Source organism: Talpa europaea (genome assembly GCF_964194135.1).
Source record: "Talpa europaea genome assembly, chromosome: 9".
NCBI classification, from domain to species: domain Eukaryota; kingdom Metazoa; phylum Chordata; class Mammalia; order Eulipotyphla; family Talpidae; genus Talpa; species Talpa europaea.
Window position 1 is genome coordinate 30,097,217 of NC_140076.1, and position 14,899 is coordinate 30,112,115.

General features: G+C 35.4%; 1 protein-coding gene across 4 annotated transcripts in view; it reads right to left on the reverse strand.

Annotated features, from left to right (window-relative positions):
• SPATA6 (spermatogenesis associated 6) overlaps positions 1-14,899 on the reverse strand; it is a gene marked incomplete at its 5' end in the record, with an annotated part of 98,396 nt that overhangs the window by 56,512 nt on the left and 26,985 nt on the right. For 3 of the 4 annotated variants that reach the window (XM_084244275.1, XM_084244277.1, XM_084244278.1), the window contains 4 exons: positions 3,442-3,529; positions 6,606-6,899; positions 10,949-11,029; positions 14,352-14,476. In XM_084244275.1, coding sequence (XP_084100401.1) covers positions 3,442-3,529; positions 6,606-6,899; positions 10,949-11,029; positions 14,352-14,476 — 588 coding nt within the window. Of the gene's footprint in view, positions 1-3,441; positions 3,530-6,605; positions 6,900-10,948; positions 11,030-14,351; positions 14,493-14,899 lie in introns of all 4 variants that reach the window. The other variant, XM_084244276.1, reaches the window with a different exon arrangement.

The window sequence follows — 14,899 nt, forward strand, 5'->3', positions numbered from 1 at the left end:
AATTAACTAATGGGAATTCAAAACACAACTGCTCAGCTGCCAGCCAAGAAAAAATAAATGTAGCCAAAAGGATAGGGACATTAAAATGAGAAGGACAATTCTTTGTAGCAGAAAGTCAAATAATGGATTTTTTTTTGAATCACTATTTGGTAAACATCACAGTAATAAAATTGTTTCAGGCAAGAATGATTCATGTATACTAAAGGATTTAAAGTTGAGGAGTAACAGGATCTATTCCATAGTATCAAACTATCTCTCTCCATAATTGCAAAGAGAAGAAATTGCACCTTTAGGGTATAGGAAACTAGCAGACATAGTCATAATCAAATGAACAAATTCACATCACCAGCAACAAAGCAACATCACTTATCTTCTGAGAAGATGCTGAGAATAACACATCACTTCTGTTGTATTCTGGGGGAAAATTAATAACTATACCAATCAAGAGGGAAGACTAAACAAACTCAAATTGAGGGACTTTACCAAATAAGTGGCCTGTACTCTCAAGATTATCAACGTCATTTAACACAAACACAGGCCAAGAGAGTGATCCAAATTAAACAAAACAAAAGATACAGGAATTGAAGGCGAGGCACTATGTGTGATATTTTTTTTAGGTTTATGAATTTATTAATATCATTGCTAATTTTCTTCTTTGACAACTGAATCACATATGATAAATTCTATCATAACAAAATAGCACTGACTTAAAGGCTTAAACAACAGACATTTATTTCTCATAGTTCTAGAGACTGGAAGTTTAAGATTTGGGTGCCAGATCTGGTAAGAGATCCCACTCTAGACTAAATACCGCTGGTTGCTGACTATGCTCACATGGCAGAGAGATAAGGTAAGCCCTCAGGTGTCTCTTCTCATCAGGGAACTAATCCTATCATGAAGGTTCTACTCTAACAACTTTATCTAAATATAATGACCTCCCAAAGGCCCGATCTCCATTATACTGGGGGTTAGGTATCTAACGTGCATTCTGGAAGGACACAATTTAATTCATAGCAATGTTCTTGTTACAAGTTTATACACAGAACTAAAAACAGATGGAGGCAGGGAGGGGAAAGAGATAGAAAGAGGGAGAGGGTAAAGCAAATATTAATATTTGTAGATTGTGGGTGAAAGGGTATGGGACCTTTGTATTATTTCAACTTTTCTGTAGCTTGAAATTATGTCAAAATATTTGACATTATTAACGTCTCTGTATCTCTATAAAAGTCACTGACACCTTCAATTAAAAGTTACTAGAAACTACAACAGTTCTGTTGGCAAGTATATAATAATTGCCAAGAGAAATCAGACACGTAAGTCTATTCCAATAACATCTTCCAAAGAAACATCTATATTGAAGTTATTTTTTATTTTCTTGATCTTAAAGTTGTTATTTTTTTTCCATGTCCATAAATTTCTTCCAAGAGGGGAAACAGAATATACCATCTGTTTCTAATTTCTCATAATCTCCTATTGTGGGTATAAAAGGCTTATTGATTAGCACATCTATTTCCCTGTTAGTACTAAAAGAGCAAAACAAATGAGCACAACTCTGCATGGTCTCAGAGAAGAATGTTACATTTCACCATTAAAAAAAAAAAAAAAGATTACATACTACAGTTTAGAAAGAGTTCATTACTTGTTATGACTATGCTTTTTACTCTCATTTGTTTTCTGCCTTTCTCAGTGTGTAGTAAATTAACTAAAAGGCTGCTGGTGAATGTCTGCTGAACTGCCTGACCAATGTCTAAGACAGTTAACATTCAAATATCCTTAATTCTACCACACTAATCAACTTATTTCATTAAAAATCATCTTCATATTGAACTTAACTTTTCTAACCATGAGGACTAGACTAAAGATGGAAAACTTAGCCTTATAAACTTATAAACTGAAAGGACATTATTTTTTCAAAAATATAAATATTATAATGACAGTAGATATTTATAGAATGTGTCCTGTACTAGGGCATTTTACATGGTAACATTTACATAACATTTTATTCTTTAATAAACTGATTATCAATATAGTTAAAATGATTTGTTAAAGAATACCCAATTTATAAGTAAGTGGCAGATCAAGTATTCAATACTTGTGTAAATGTATGTCCAAAACACATAACCTTGAACTCTTTTTGCTATGGTGTTTCCCAAAGCCTGTTTTACAGGAGAAAATATATTTCACCTTCTGGGATATCGATTATCCTTTTGTTTTCTCTTCCAATGGAGTCTGATATTTTTGCGGAGATCACGTTTCCTACATCTTATTTCTCTTTCTTCTACTTGAATTATTTGTACAAATTTATCTTCTATTTCAATGGTTCTTTCCTCTGTAAGCTTAAGTCTACTTACTGTACTTTCTGTGTTTGTCTCCATTTCATTCAGCATCCTTGGGTTTTTTATATAGCTTTGATTTCTTTGATAAAGTACTCCTTCTGCTCCTGAACATCTTTTTTTCTTTTCTGTGATCCTGAAGCTGCTTTTTGGGGTTTGAGATTCTCAGACTTACTGAGTTACTTCACAATAGCTATTCTAAAATCTGTCTGATAGAGGCTCCAATTCTGTATCTCAGATTGTTCTTGAAAATTATTCTTCTCTTTCTCCTTACATATCTTGTGTTCCCAGGTTCTTTACTTTCTAAGCATGTGTGTTGTCTAATTTAGTTTTTCCTATTGAGGTGCCATAACTTTAGTTTCATTCATTTATATCATTTACCTCAGTGGCAGGTAGAGGAGGGAGGAGAAGTGTGAGTCTTAAGATCTCAGTCTCAGAGACTGCCAAAGTGAGGCAGAGAGTCCTGTACTGCCTTTTCTGCCCTTGGGGCCAGATCAGACACCGATCCCTGCACAAGCCCCTGTTTCCAGGTCCCTGCCTCTTTGTCACTCTCTCTGTGGTATGCAACAGATCTTTCTCCAAATTGAAAACTTCTCAATTCCCAAAGAGAGGGGGTAAGTGATTTAGATGTCTGTACTACTGAGTTTGACTTTCCATGACTGAATAAATGGGCCCTAAGCCCCAGTGCACATGAAGGTCTGCATTTCCCCTTTGCTGTGCCAAACTCCCAGCTTGTCTGACTGGAATATCCACCATATAGGCCACAATGCCTTTCACTGCTGCCTATTCTACCACCACAGCAAATATCTGTGGGTCAGTTCCATGAAGCAGGTAATGGCTGGTGCGATTTTCATTGAGTAATAGTTAATTTCTGCTTGTGCATAGGGAAGAGGCTTATCGGCCTCTCTGTTTAGCTATGTTGCAACCTGTATTATTTTTAGAGAATACCTATGTGGTCGTCCCACAAATTGTACAAAGTGGCACTATACCAATATTATCCACTAATAAATACAGCAGAGATTCTGATTTTGTTAATGAATGCCAAGTTAAAGGCTTGATTGCAGCCAAAGCAACTAAAGCAATGAGAAACATAACTTGTACAGCTCACCATTATGCATCCTGGTCCATCCATCTCTTTCACAGTCTCTGCTAGAAGATCCATATACAGTATCGGCCCTGGGACTTGGGGGATCAACCTATAAGAAGGATTCCAAAGTAAAACATAGTTTAAGTGTTCCTTCAGCCTCACAGCCCTAGAAAATCAACTATAATATATAACCACTTTCATCAGGTTAACAGAATAGTGCCTATAAGGTTCAAGCATATTCCAAAGTCAGAGCTTAGTCAAGTACTTCCCTATGTTCGTTATAATAGACACTCTTCAAAGAAGATAAACAAATGGCTAACAAGCCCATGAGAGGGTGCTCAGCATTATTAAGGTCATTAGAAAGTTGCTGCCCTGGTGGCGCAGCGGTTGAGCGCTGGGCTACAAAGCTCCAGTTCAATCCTTGGCCGCCAGGGAGGGACCCACATGGTGCACAGACCTCTCCTGGCACGCCCACTGCTCCCCTCAGCAGTGTATTTCGTCAGTCTGCCTGTTCTGTTCCCTGCTCTAGCTCTGGTGAATTCTCTCACCCTCCCACGCTTCTGACTATACCAGGGCTTATATAAATAAATAAATAAATCTTAAAAAAAAAAGTTGCAAATCAAAATCACAATGAGGTGCCATTTCATACCCATCAGCATGAATGGGCATGGAATAATGAAATGAAAACAAAACAAAATGAAAAATAACTGTTAGTGGAAATGTGAATAGATTGGACCTTTTATGCATTGCTGGTGGGAACAAGAAATGAACAACCACTATGGAAAACAGTTTGGCAGTTCAACAAGTTAAACCCAGAATTGCCATATGGTACAACAATTTTATAGCTAACGATTACGAATTTAAACAGGTATTCAAACTAAAACTTCTGTACAAATGTATCTATTCACATGCATTTGGGGTGAAGCAGAAGTTCTGGAACTACAGTTGTACAATATGAATGTATTTTATGCCACTGAATTATATACTTTAAAATGATTGAGATAATAAATCTTGTATTATATGTATACATTGCCAATATTTAAAAAAATCCTGTTTTGTACAAATGAAACAAAAAATGGTGTTTAACTCCTTTAGGACAGTTGGGCAGACTAGTTGGAAACATGCTTGTTGATGTCCTGACACTACTACTTCTTTAAGATTACTTTTCATATAATGTACTATAAACTAGAATGTCTTTCTGAGAAGTGGAAACTTTTCAAATGTATGTATCAAATCAATATTTTGTTAGTAACCAACATGTTAAGTCCTTTTAAAATCATAAATGGTTATGGAGGAAAGGGGAAAGGTGTCTATGTTTACAAACACAATTGGAAAATCCAGATTTTGAGCAATTTTTAAAATTTTAGATGTAGAAGTATTCATTTTTTAGTTCATTAGAAAACTGAGAGGAGGATCATTTAAACAAAAATGCCAAACTATATCAAGCAGTGTATTTTGAACATTGATTTGAAAATTATTCCATTTTTAATCTATTTTGATCAGTGATGTGAAAAAGATACAATAAACATCTAAGAGCAATTATTTCCCAAATAATTTTATGTAGCTAATCCCCCTTAAAATTCCCACCTACATTTGTAAATAGACACTAGTTAAAATGTTACCACTCCTTCAGATTAAAATTTAGTACATCCTCTCTTTTTCAGTGAGTTTGTAATTGTGGGCAGACATAAAATTAAAGGTATTCTGAAATTGCCATAATATCAGAAACAAAAAAGTGACCAGAATCAACAGATTACGTAGAAATAACATAATCTTAATAAAATATTACCATTTAAAATTACCTATTACATTATAAATTTCCTGTTACAATTTTAAAAAATCTATTAATTTAGGTTAAAGGAATAAATGATTTGCATAGTCAAATGATGGGCTAGGATGTTATGTAAGGCACATCTATAGTTTTTTTTTTTTTAAGATTTATTTTTATTTATTTATTTATTTATTTGTACAAGCACTGGGTACAGTCAGAAGTGCAGAGGGTGAGAGAATTCACCAGAGCCAGAACGGGGAGCAGAGCAGGCAGAAGGACCGAAGCACACTGCTGAGGGGAGCAGCGGGCAGCAGGAGAGGTCTGCGCGCCATGTGGGACCCTACTCTGGTGGCCGGGGAGCAGCCGGGGATCGAACTGGCGCCGCAGAGGCTGCAGGCAGCTTCGCAACCCGGCTCTCAAAACCACTGCGCCACCGGGGAAGCCCCACATCTATAGTTTTTAAAATATAGCAAAGAAAATTTAAACATTCAGATTGTGTATGTTCAAAGTGCTTTAGACCCAGATATATTTACATTTTAGAGTGTGGAATAATAAATGAGAGACATCAAAATCAGAAATAGATTGGTTGATATACAAAGTTGTTTTGCCTCTAAAGGGACTTGTATCTTAAAATGTAGTATTATTGTGCCTATTAATAATATTATTTTGCAAACTTTTGCTTATAATATAAAATTTATTCACAAAAATTCAAGAAACCACCGAAATTTTGAAAAAATTCTACACTGACTATTATGATTATAGGTAGGCCCTTAAAATCAGTCAATCTGTTTGGTTATCATATTGGACAGAAGCACAAAACTTAAACCATATCAAAAGCAGGTATCTGTACAGAAAGAGTAGAACTAGGCTACCCTTAAGTTAACTCTCTTCCCTTTCAAAAGTCTTCCCATTCCCATCAAATAATGATTTGCTTCAACAATCCATCATATAATATTTACCTAAGGGGCATAATTTCAAAGGAAACCTTGAAATTTCCACTATAATTTTTAAAAGGGGTGGGGGAAAAGGAATCTTCCTTTTCATAAAGAAAACCTGGTCCTCTTAAAAACTGTACTCTGCATTTTAGTACTAATGTCAATTATATCTAAGTTTAATTTGTAGTTATTATGCTGTCCACTGTATGAGGAGGAAGGAAATGGGTACTTAGGGGATTTAACACAGCATTCATAATGGAGCTTGATCTGTATAAAGTTTAAAGACTAAAAAAAAGAATACTCTTTTATTCTAAGTTAATTTTCCATTTTAGATTGCTAAGTGAAAGCTGAAGAAAGACAATTACTCACATAAACTAAAAGTTGAAAAATATCAGAGTATTTTAGTGAAAGAACAGATTAGGTCAATTTCAGGTGAAAAATGTTTAAGAGAATACATACTTGTCTAAGAGAATACATACATGTCTAATCACAAATGGAGGCTTATCTGTTTCCTTTTTGAATTCATATGGTCCCAGGTTTAAATGGGCCAGGCGCCGCCTGGTGTCTTCTGATAGTTCACACATGCGTCTTTTTGTGTAGGGAGATGGAGAGTGTGATTTTGAAGAAATTGTAGGCTGTTCGTAGTTTTTTGCATTTATGCAATATCTATTTCTTTCAGGTGACTTGGATTTTTTCTTTTGAGTTCTTGATGTTCTGCTTTGCAGTCTGCTGTGTGGCTTTTCAATTGGAGCAGTATGGTAAATATATTTATCCTAAACATAAAAATAAAAACATGGGCAGAAAAACTTTAAAAAGTAAATTAAGATACATAAAATCTATCAACAAAGCCAATAAGTATATTCTTTCCTATCTGTGTAAATCCCAGGGTGATTTCAAATCCATATTTTCATAGATAACTCTTGATTTGGTAGTTAATAAAGCATACTGCACAAAACTTTTCAAGTCTGACGAAGTTTTTTTTATGGAAATTAAAGTCCAATATTTGATAATAATTTGAAAAATATAAGAAACAAAGTCAGAAATGGTTTTTAGTCTACCAAGTCTTAATGCAAACATTGATTTATCAATTATAATTACCCCAAAATTATTGGCTACATAATTTAAGAGGGCTTTGTTTGGTAATGCTACAAATATACTACGTCTAGTAAGCTGATGATACAATATTTAGGAAGAAAACTATTAAAATACATTTGATTCACACTTCTATGATTACACACATAGGCAAAAGGTGATAATCTGAAAAACAATTTCATACATATTGTCACAGGAGTGCATTGTTTGGACTATACAAGGTGATGAGGATTTTTAAGGTCTCCTCCAAACTATAACTTTGCCAACTCAATAATGCAAAGTTATAACATCCTAATTTTTGTTCCATACTTTCATGAAATAAAAATTTATAAAAGACATTATAAGCCTTAACGACTCAGTACTCTTCGTAATGAAACTATTTAGCTGTCTAAAATCTTTAAAAAATTGACATATCTAATTTTTTTGGTATTGCTAACATTTTACTTAAATAGACTGCCTTATAATTGCCTTAGAATTTGGATTACAAGTAAATATTAGTATCACTTCACATCTTATCTAGAATTATAAAATTGCTAATATTAGAAAATATAAACCATTAAGAATCCTTGAATGTTTTTCTAATTTTAACCTTTTAACAAAACCACCAATCCTATCTCCCTCTCTACATTCTTAGCCTCGTCTCCACATTCCAAGGGTACTAATTTCAAGTGATTAAAACACAAACGTGAAACAGAAAGAAGAGGCAAATATTTCTTTAAAGTAGATAAACAGAAAATTAAGACTCTGTCTGACAGAGTAGTAACATTTAATTATTTCATAATCTTTCTTTCCTTTACAGCTCTTGATATACTCCTGGATCTTTTCTCATCTTGTACAATGACTTCAAATATTTAGAATTTTTCTTTGTCCAATTTAATCTATCTTTATGACATCACACTGGTTCACAGAGGAGGAATGTTAGCACATGAAAGAGCCTTTGAGGTTTAATAAAATGTTCAAGGAAATCTTTCCTTGACCTTGGGCTCAGACTTTCTATTTTCTCAAATTTAATTATCTTTTCCTACTTTAACTTAGATTTCATCATTATGCAGGTTCACTGCACCTCAAAATTTGAAAATCTCTTGCTTACCAAAACATCTTTTCTTCAACCTATATCTTTCATTCTGACTGAATCTGTTACTTGCCTTTCTCACCTCTGCTGTGCTTAGATCTCTTTTCCCCAGATCTTTATAAATTTTTAACAACTCTTACTTCCAGACCCAGAAGAACCCATAAACATCCATTTGCAGCAATGCTGTAAAGTTTCTTCATACCCACTTCTGTTGATACCAAATCTAAAGAAATAAATCTCATCTCCTGACTTCATTAGTTTGGAATACTGAACACTACCAAAGGAAGTTATAGACTGTGCTGTAGCTACCATAGCTACATGCCATCTAACTCTACTCAATCCACAGTATGTCATATTTTGCCCAACAAAATTTTAAATGATTCTTTTTATGCTATTCACAAATGGCTTCCACTGTTGACTGACAAGACAGGAGCACATGACAAGAGGAGAGACTTAACAGTTCTTACCTCCCTTATTCTTGAAAACGTCCCTGCTACCATGTGAATGAGTGGAAATTAACCTGCTAGATCACGAATCTTGTGGCCACTATGCCCCCTGAAATCATCAATTACCAAAACTCTGGCCAACTGCCAGACACTGAGTGGGGCCATCTGGGGTCATTCGGTCCTACCCCAGCCAGTCCAGAGCAAAACAATCACTCAGCCAACTTACACATCTATGCAAAACATTCTGTTTTAAACCATAATGCCATTTTTAAAGCTTGTTTCACCTCAAAAGTGACCACTTATAGCAGATTAATAAATTTATATCAACAAATCTACTATCAGTTTTTAATTATTTAATAACTTCTACATTGCATTAGGTAAAAGGAATAAGAAAAATGGCTTTTTCCCAGACATTCACTTAAAATTCACTTTATCTTTTCAGTCTGTTCAATAGTTGACAAAACATCCAATTTGAAAGTAATGTGCCAAAAGGAATAAGTATCATCACAAGCATTTCTAAACTTCAGTAATTTTACAGTTAATCTCACTTACTTATCCCTTAAAAAGTGATTATCTTATTCTTACATTTGAAACTGAAAATGCTACCTTATAGCCATTAAATTTTTAATTATAGCTAATCACTTGGAAACAAAGTGAATTGATTTATCACATCTCAAATAAAATCAAATAAGATTAAAATTCTGGCTGTTAGCATTCAGATTCAGTATCTCTATGTGACTACCCAATAATGCTACACATTGCAACTATTGGTTTCTATATCTCTCCTAGCTATTTTAATTAAAAAATAATAATGACCTAGTAACAGCCAACTGGATTTCCTAATTATATGTCATGTGTCAGGCGTGTGGCATATGTTCTCAATGTAGAACTTGAACCCAGGTCTGTTTGACTCTAAATCATATTCTTAAACACTGTTTGACTACCAAAGCCTGTTCCACATCTCTGTTCAATAAAAACAAATGAAAAACAATGAAATAGAAAGTCAAAAACAGAAATTGAAGAGTTTTGCCAAAACTGTACACAGGAAGTGTTAGTCCCTAAGTCCAGCGAAATGAATGGGGTGACAGTTTCACATCTGGGAAGGGCTCTCCCACCAAGCTGTACACTGAGAATATGCACACTTTTTTGTGTATCTCTATACTTCAGGCAAAAAAAAAAAAAAAAAAAAAAAACTCCACTGTGGAGAAAAAAACTTTGTGTTCCAATAGAGCATTTTTAACAATTTACAAATATGCACAGTGCTTATCTCAAAAACCAGCCTGTAACAAGGCTGTGCTTTTGGCAAACATATATTGTTAATATTCTAACAGTTGTGCTGCAGCTTGCATTTAGAAAATAAATAATTACAGCCAAACTCTGGCATAGAAAATAAAAATAAAATAAAAGTGATCCCCTTGATAATTTTGTTTATCTTTATTACCTTGGGTCATAGTTACCATCCTCAGCAAATGTGCTCTAAACCGAATTAATGCAGTAAATTAGCACCTCACTCTTTCCATGATAGGTCCAGGCCTGCTCTGCTTTGGCCCTCTGGGATATTTACTGGCTCTTCATCACAGGCTGGTCATTGTTACCTGGTCATAATGCAAGTGATGCCTACAGGTTACTAGCTAACCTGCAGAGAAGGCAGCAGGGACACCTGGTGATTCAATGAGTTCAGTTTACCACAGGCAGTTTTTACAAATACAAATTGTACTTAGACTGGAGTGCCTAAGCTTCTTTTGTTCTGATAGTAACAGTATGGCCAACAAGCTGAGCAAAAGTAATTTAAGGAATTAAGAGACACAAAGAAACCACACCTACTACACACCAGTATCCTAGATTGAGAACCTTTGGTCACATTTGCAGAAAGAGTATCTTTTGAAACTTTAGTAGCAACCTATAACTTCTATAAAGATTTATAGAAATCTCCAGTCTAATTTTCTGTAGGATTTCTTAATCCCAACATCTTTCTGGCAGTTTTGCATTAAAAGAAGAAAGAGATAAAAAAAAAAAATGAAGTTAAAAAAAAAATCACAGCACCATCTATCAGGTGGACCAAGATTCTCACGTCTATGATGATGTTTTAGTTAAACTAAAGATTGAAAGGGAAAAGAGGTGCAGCCAAAATAAAAGAATAATGATTGCCTGATATTCATAACTATGAAGAAATAAATTAAACCATCAAATACTTTAAATAAAAGATTTTGACCTGAGTGCGGCATTTCCTTGAACTTATCAGACATTCAGTAATCACTGAGGTTGTAGAAAATTCCAGCTTTGGAGCAATTCCCTGAGGGGGAAAAAGAAAATTATCAGATGCTTCAATTAAAAAAAATATATAATTATTAATAGTGAAAATATGACCCAAGGTAACAGACAGTAGTCAAGCCTCAACTGATTCATTTGTTAGTTTGAATTTCCTAGTAAAGATAAGACAGCATAGTAATGCAAAAAGTTAAGAACAACTTCAGATGATTCATATGCTAGTGACTATATTATTTTATGGAATAATTAATATTTTTTCATTTTCAAGTCAAATTACTACAGTATTTTTAAACTAAGATATAATATTCAAGTCATAAATACATAAAAGTTCTTAATGGATTTCAGTTATTTATACTTTTAGAATTCAGGCACATTTAACCATCAAAATGTCTCTGACCTTAATTTTAACATGGGAGGGAGCTTTCCCCACACCACAAAGCAAAGCTCTGGCTAGCACCTGGGATACTGAGTTGTAGATTTCAACTCAGTCTGCCTGCCTGGAGATAGTATCAGATCCTGCCCTTCAGGAACCATTCCTATAAAGCTACCCTCCCCCAACTTCAGATGCAGTCAGAAGTCCCAAGTGGCAACAGGTTGGTTGTTTGGCAACAGGTTGTTTGTTTGTAGAGACAATCTTCTCCTTAGGTTGGATTAATTTGCTAAGGTTAGCTTGCAGAACTCAGGGAAGCATTTTACTTATTAATCATCAGATAATTATAAAAATATAAATCAAGAATAGTCAGAAAGAAAAGATGCATAGGGCAAGGCATGGGGGAAGAGCACAGAGATCCCTGCCCTCTCCAAATTTGTGCCTCTCTCCCCAAATTTCCATGGGTTCACCAGCCAGGAAGCTCTCCAAACCCAGTCCTTTGGGTTTTTATGGAGGCTTCAGGATATAGATGTGAATGATTAAATCATCGGTTGCTGGTGACTGATTCAACTGCAGAAATCAGGGAATAGGGCTGAAAGTTCCAACCTTCTATTCTTGTTTGGTTCCCCTGACAACCAGCCCCCATTCCTAGGTGCAGTCCAAAAATCACCTCATTAACATAAACCAAATTGTGGTAGAAAGGGGCTTTATGTCTCCCAAGTGATTTCAGGAACTAAGGACAGGAGATTAAATACTGTAACAAAAAAGGCTCCCACTGCTTTGAGCTATTGCTCAAGAAGTTCCAAGGGCTTTGGGAACTATGATCCAGGAATCATGACTGAATACCTAGTAGAAAAAAATAGTTTTGTCATCTGAATGACCAAAAGTATATTTCTTATCAGTCACAATATTATATTGTAACTACAATAAATCCTTTGGATAGTCTCCTCATGCTAAACAAACAAACAAACAAAAAAACAAAATAAAAAAAAAAAATCACAGCTCCCAGGTATGCAGTTCATGAAAACAGGAAATAAGTCTGTAACAATTCTTAACACATTCCCCATGATCTAGCTTATATTCAGATCTATGAATGGATCTGGCTTCTATTTCTTGCAACATATTTCAATGATCAGCTTGAACACAGTTTTGAATTAAATGAAGGCAAATGGTCAAATACAAAGGAACAGAAACAAAGACTTCAGAAAATATTTGGAAGCAGATAAATTATTAATCCACCAAAACATTAGAAGATGTTTGTATTGTTTGTATGTATTGTTTGTATGTAGTGCAGGTTCAGTCTAATACAGTGGAAGTGTGACATTTGTCCCCTATGAACAACCTTTGACCTTTCAAGTTTCAGACGTCACACAAAACAGAAAAAGTAAATCTTATTTGTCTAAGAATTAACTGAATGATTATTTTTTTCTGCAAACATATCTTTTATTAATGCTGTTCAGTATACTTAGTAATCTATTGTTCAAAGCTCAGTAAACATTTATTATTTCACCTAGTTTCCGTAGGTCAGGAATCTGGCAGAGGATGAACTAGGAGTTCTAGATTGAAACCTTGCATGAGATTGCAGTCAAGATGTCGTTTGGGCTGCAGACATCTGAAGGCTCAACCAGGCCTATCAATGATCTTACTGAAAAGGCTTATGCATACAGTTGTGGTCTTAGAGCCGTCTGTTATTTTCTAGCTTTTAGCCAGAAGACTCAGCTCTCATCCATGGCCTCTCCATAGAGCTGCATGAGTATCTTCATGACATAGCAGCCATTTCTCCCAAAGAGAGTGATCCAAGAGCGAGACAAGCAGGGGGGAAGCCACATCCCTTTGATGAAGCAGTCTTGGAAATCTAATACTGTCACTACCACCACATTCTATTTATTAGTCACTAAGTACAGGCCACACTGAAAGATGGAGGAGTTAGGATACATTTTAGGCAAAGGAGCATTAAAAAATTTGGGGACATGTTTTAAAAGCAGCAGAGTCTACCCTCTGACAACAAACTACTTCTGTTCCTTTCACATGCAAACAAAACTCAGCCTCTACAAAATAAAAGTATCATCCTTTTACAACTTCAGCTTGAAATACAGGAGGTTGGCATCTGGGCCATTCTTTTGAGAGAAACAGACTGGGGGAGGAGGGAGAGAAATATGAAGAATGTAAGACAAAAATGACACTTGCTGATTTGAGATGGCAGATACAGGGGTTTTGTTTAATTATTTCCTTTAGATTTCAATAAGTTTAACATCAGAACTTCATACAATGTAACAGGGTGGTCCCCAGGAAAGGGGGAGGTTCCAGGTTCCCTGCCCCACCCAAGGAAGGGTGGAGCTGAGCAGGGAGAGGAGAAGCTGAAGAAGAGACTAAGGAAGGAAGCAGGATGGAGCCAGGAGACCTGGAGGAGGCGCATGGAGCCTAGAGACACGTGAAGAAACTGCGCTTGTTTTTTGGTCGTGGACTGGGTGACACAGATGTGGGTGAGACCCATGGGGAGGTGACAATGGCAGTTTTTATCTTGATGTTGATTTTGCTCTTTTCCTTCCGGGCTTGTCTGGTTATTTCTGACCCTTTGCTGTGGGTCCCCACTGGAAGATGCTTTAGACTTGTGGCAGGCTTTGGGGCTTTGCTCTGGGCCAATCCCATTTGGATGGACTTTTACCCACGAGGGGACAGGTAACTTCATTTAGAAACTAGACTCTTTGCCTTACCTGTATTGTTTCCTAGTTTTATTAAAGATCCTTCCTATTAAAGTCTCATATGTTTTGTGTTGATGCGGTGGATGGCAGAACCCATTTAGAATAGGCAGGTTTGCGGGGTTTGGGCTGACCCTCTCCCTGTCCTACCACACTTCAGTTTTAAACCAAATTAAACATTGAATTAGTTGTTCTTATTTCAGGTACTGAGAGCTATGTGGTGGTTTCTGGCAATTATCCTGCATGACAGATTGGTTCAGAAAACAGAAAGCACTTACTCGAAGGCCAGAAATCCTCCTCATGGTAACCTGGCGGTTTGAATCATGGTGTCCAGAAATTTGGTTTGGACCCGGGAACATGAAATCTCGTGTATTTTCATCATATGTAGACAGTGTTTCACCCACTACAAGAAAGATAGCCTGATTCAAATTAAAACAAAATATTCTATTTGGAAACAAAATCATCAAGTAGACTACAGTTATGCTTGATGCCTTACTGAAATACCTGCTTCGGGGCCATGTTTTGTTTTTTTTATTTCTATAAAAGGAAAATTATATTAAATGGATTAGCATGTTTCCTTATCCAAAAATGTAATATATATTACAAATTCCATCTCCTTTTATAAAAGGTATAAAAAAATAAAAAAATATATAAAAGGGATATTTATGTCAATTTAGTGACTATCTGTGAGTCTCTAGAAAAAAAACCTGTCCTTTTAATAACATATCAAGGTGTGACATTACACATCTAAACCTTAATTATCATCTTACAATTTTTTTCTATCTTCTATTCTTTTTCACCTGCCATTATAAGATATTAGGCTACA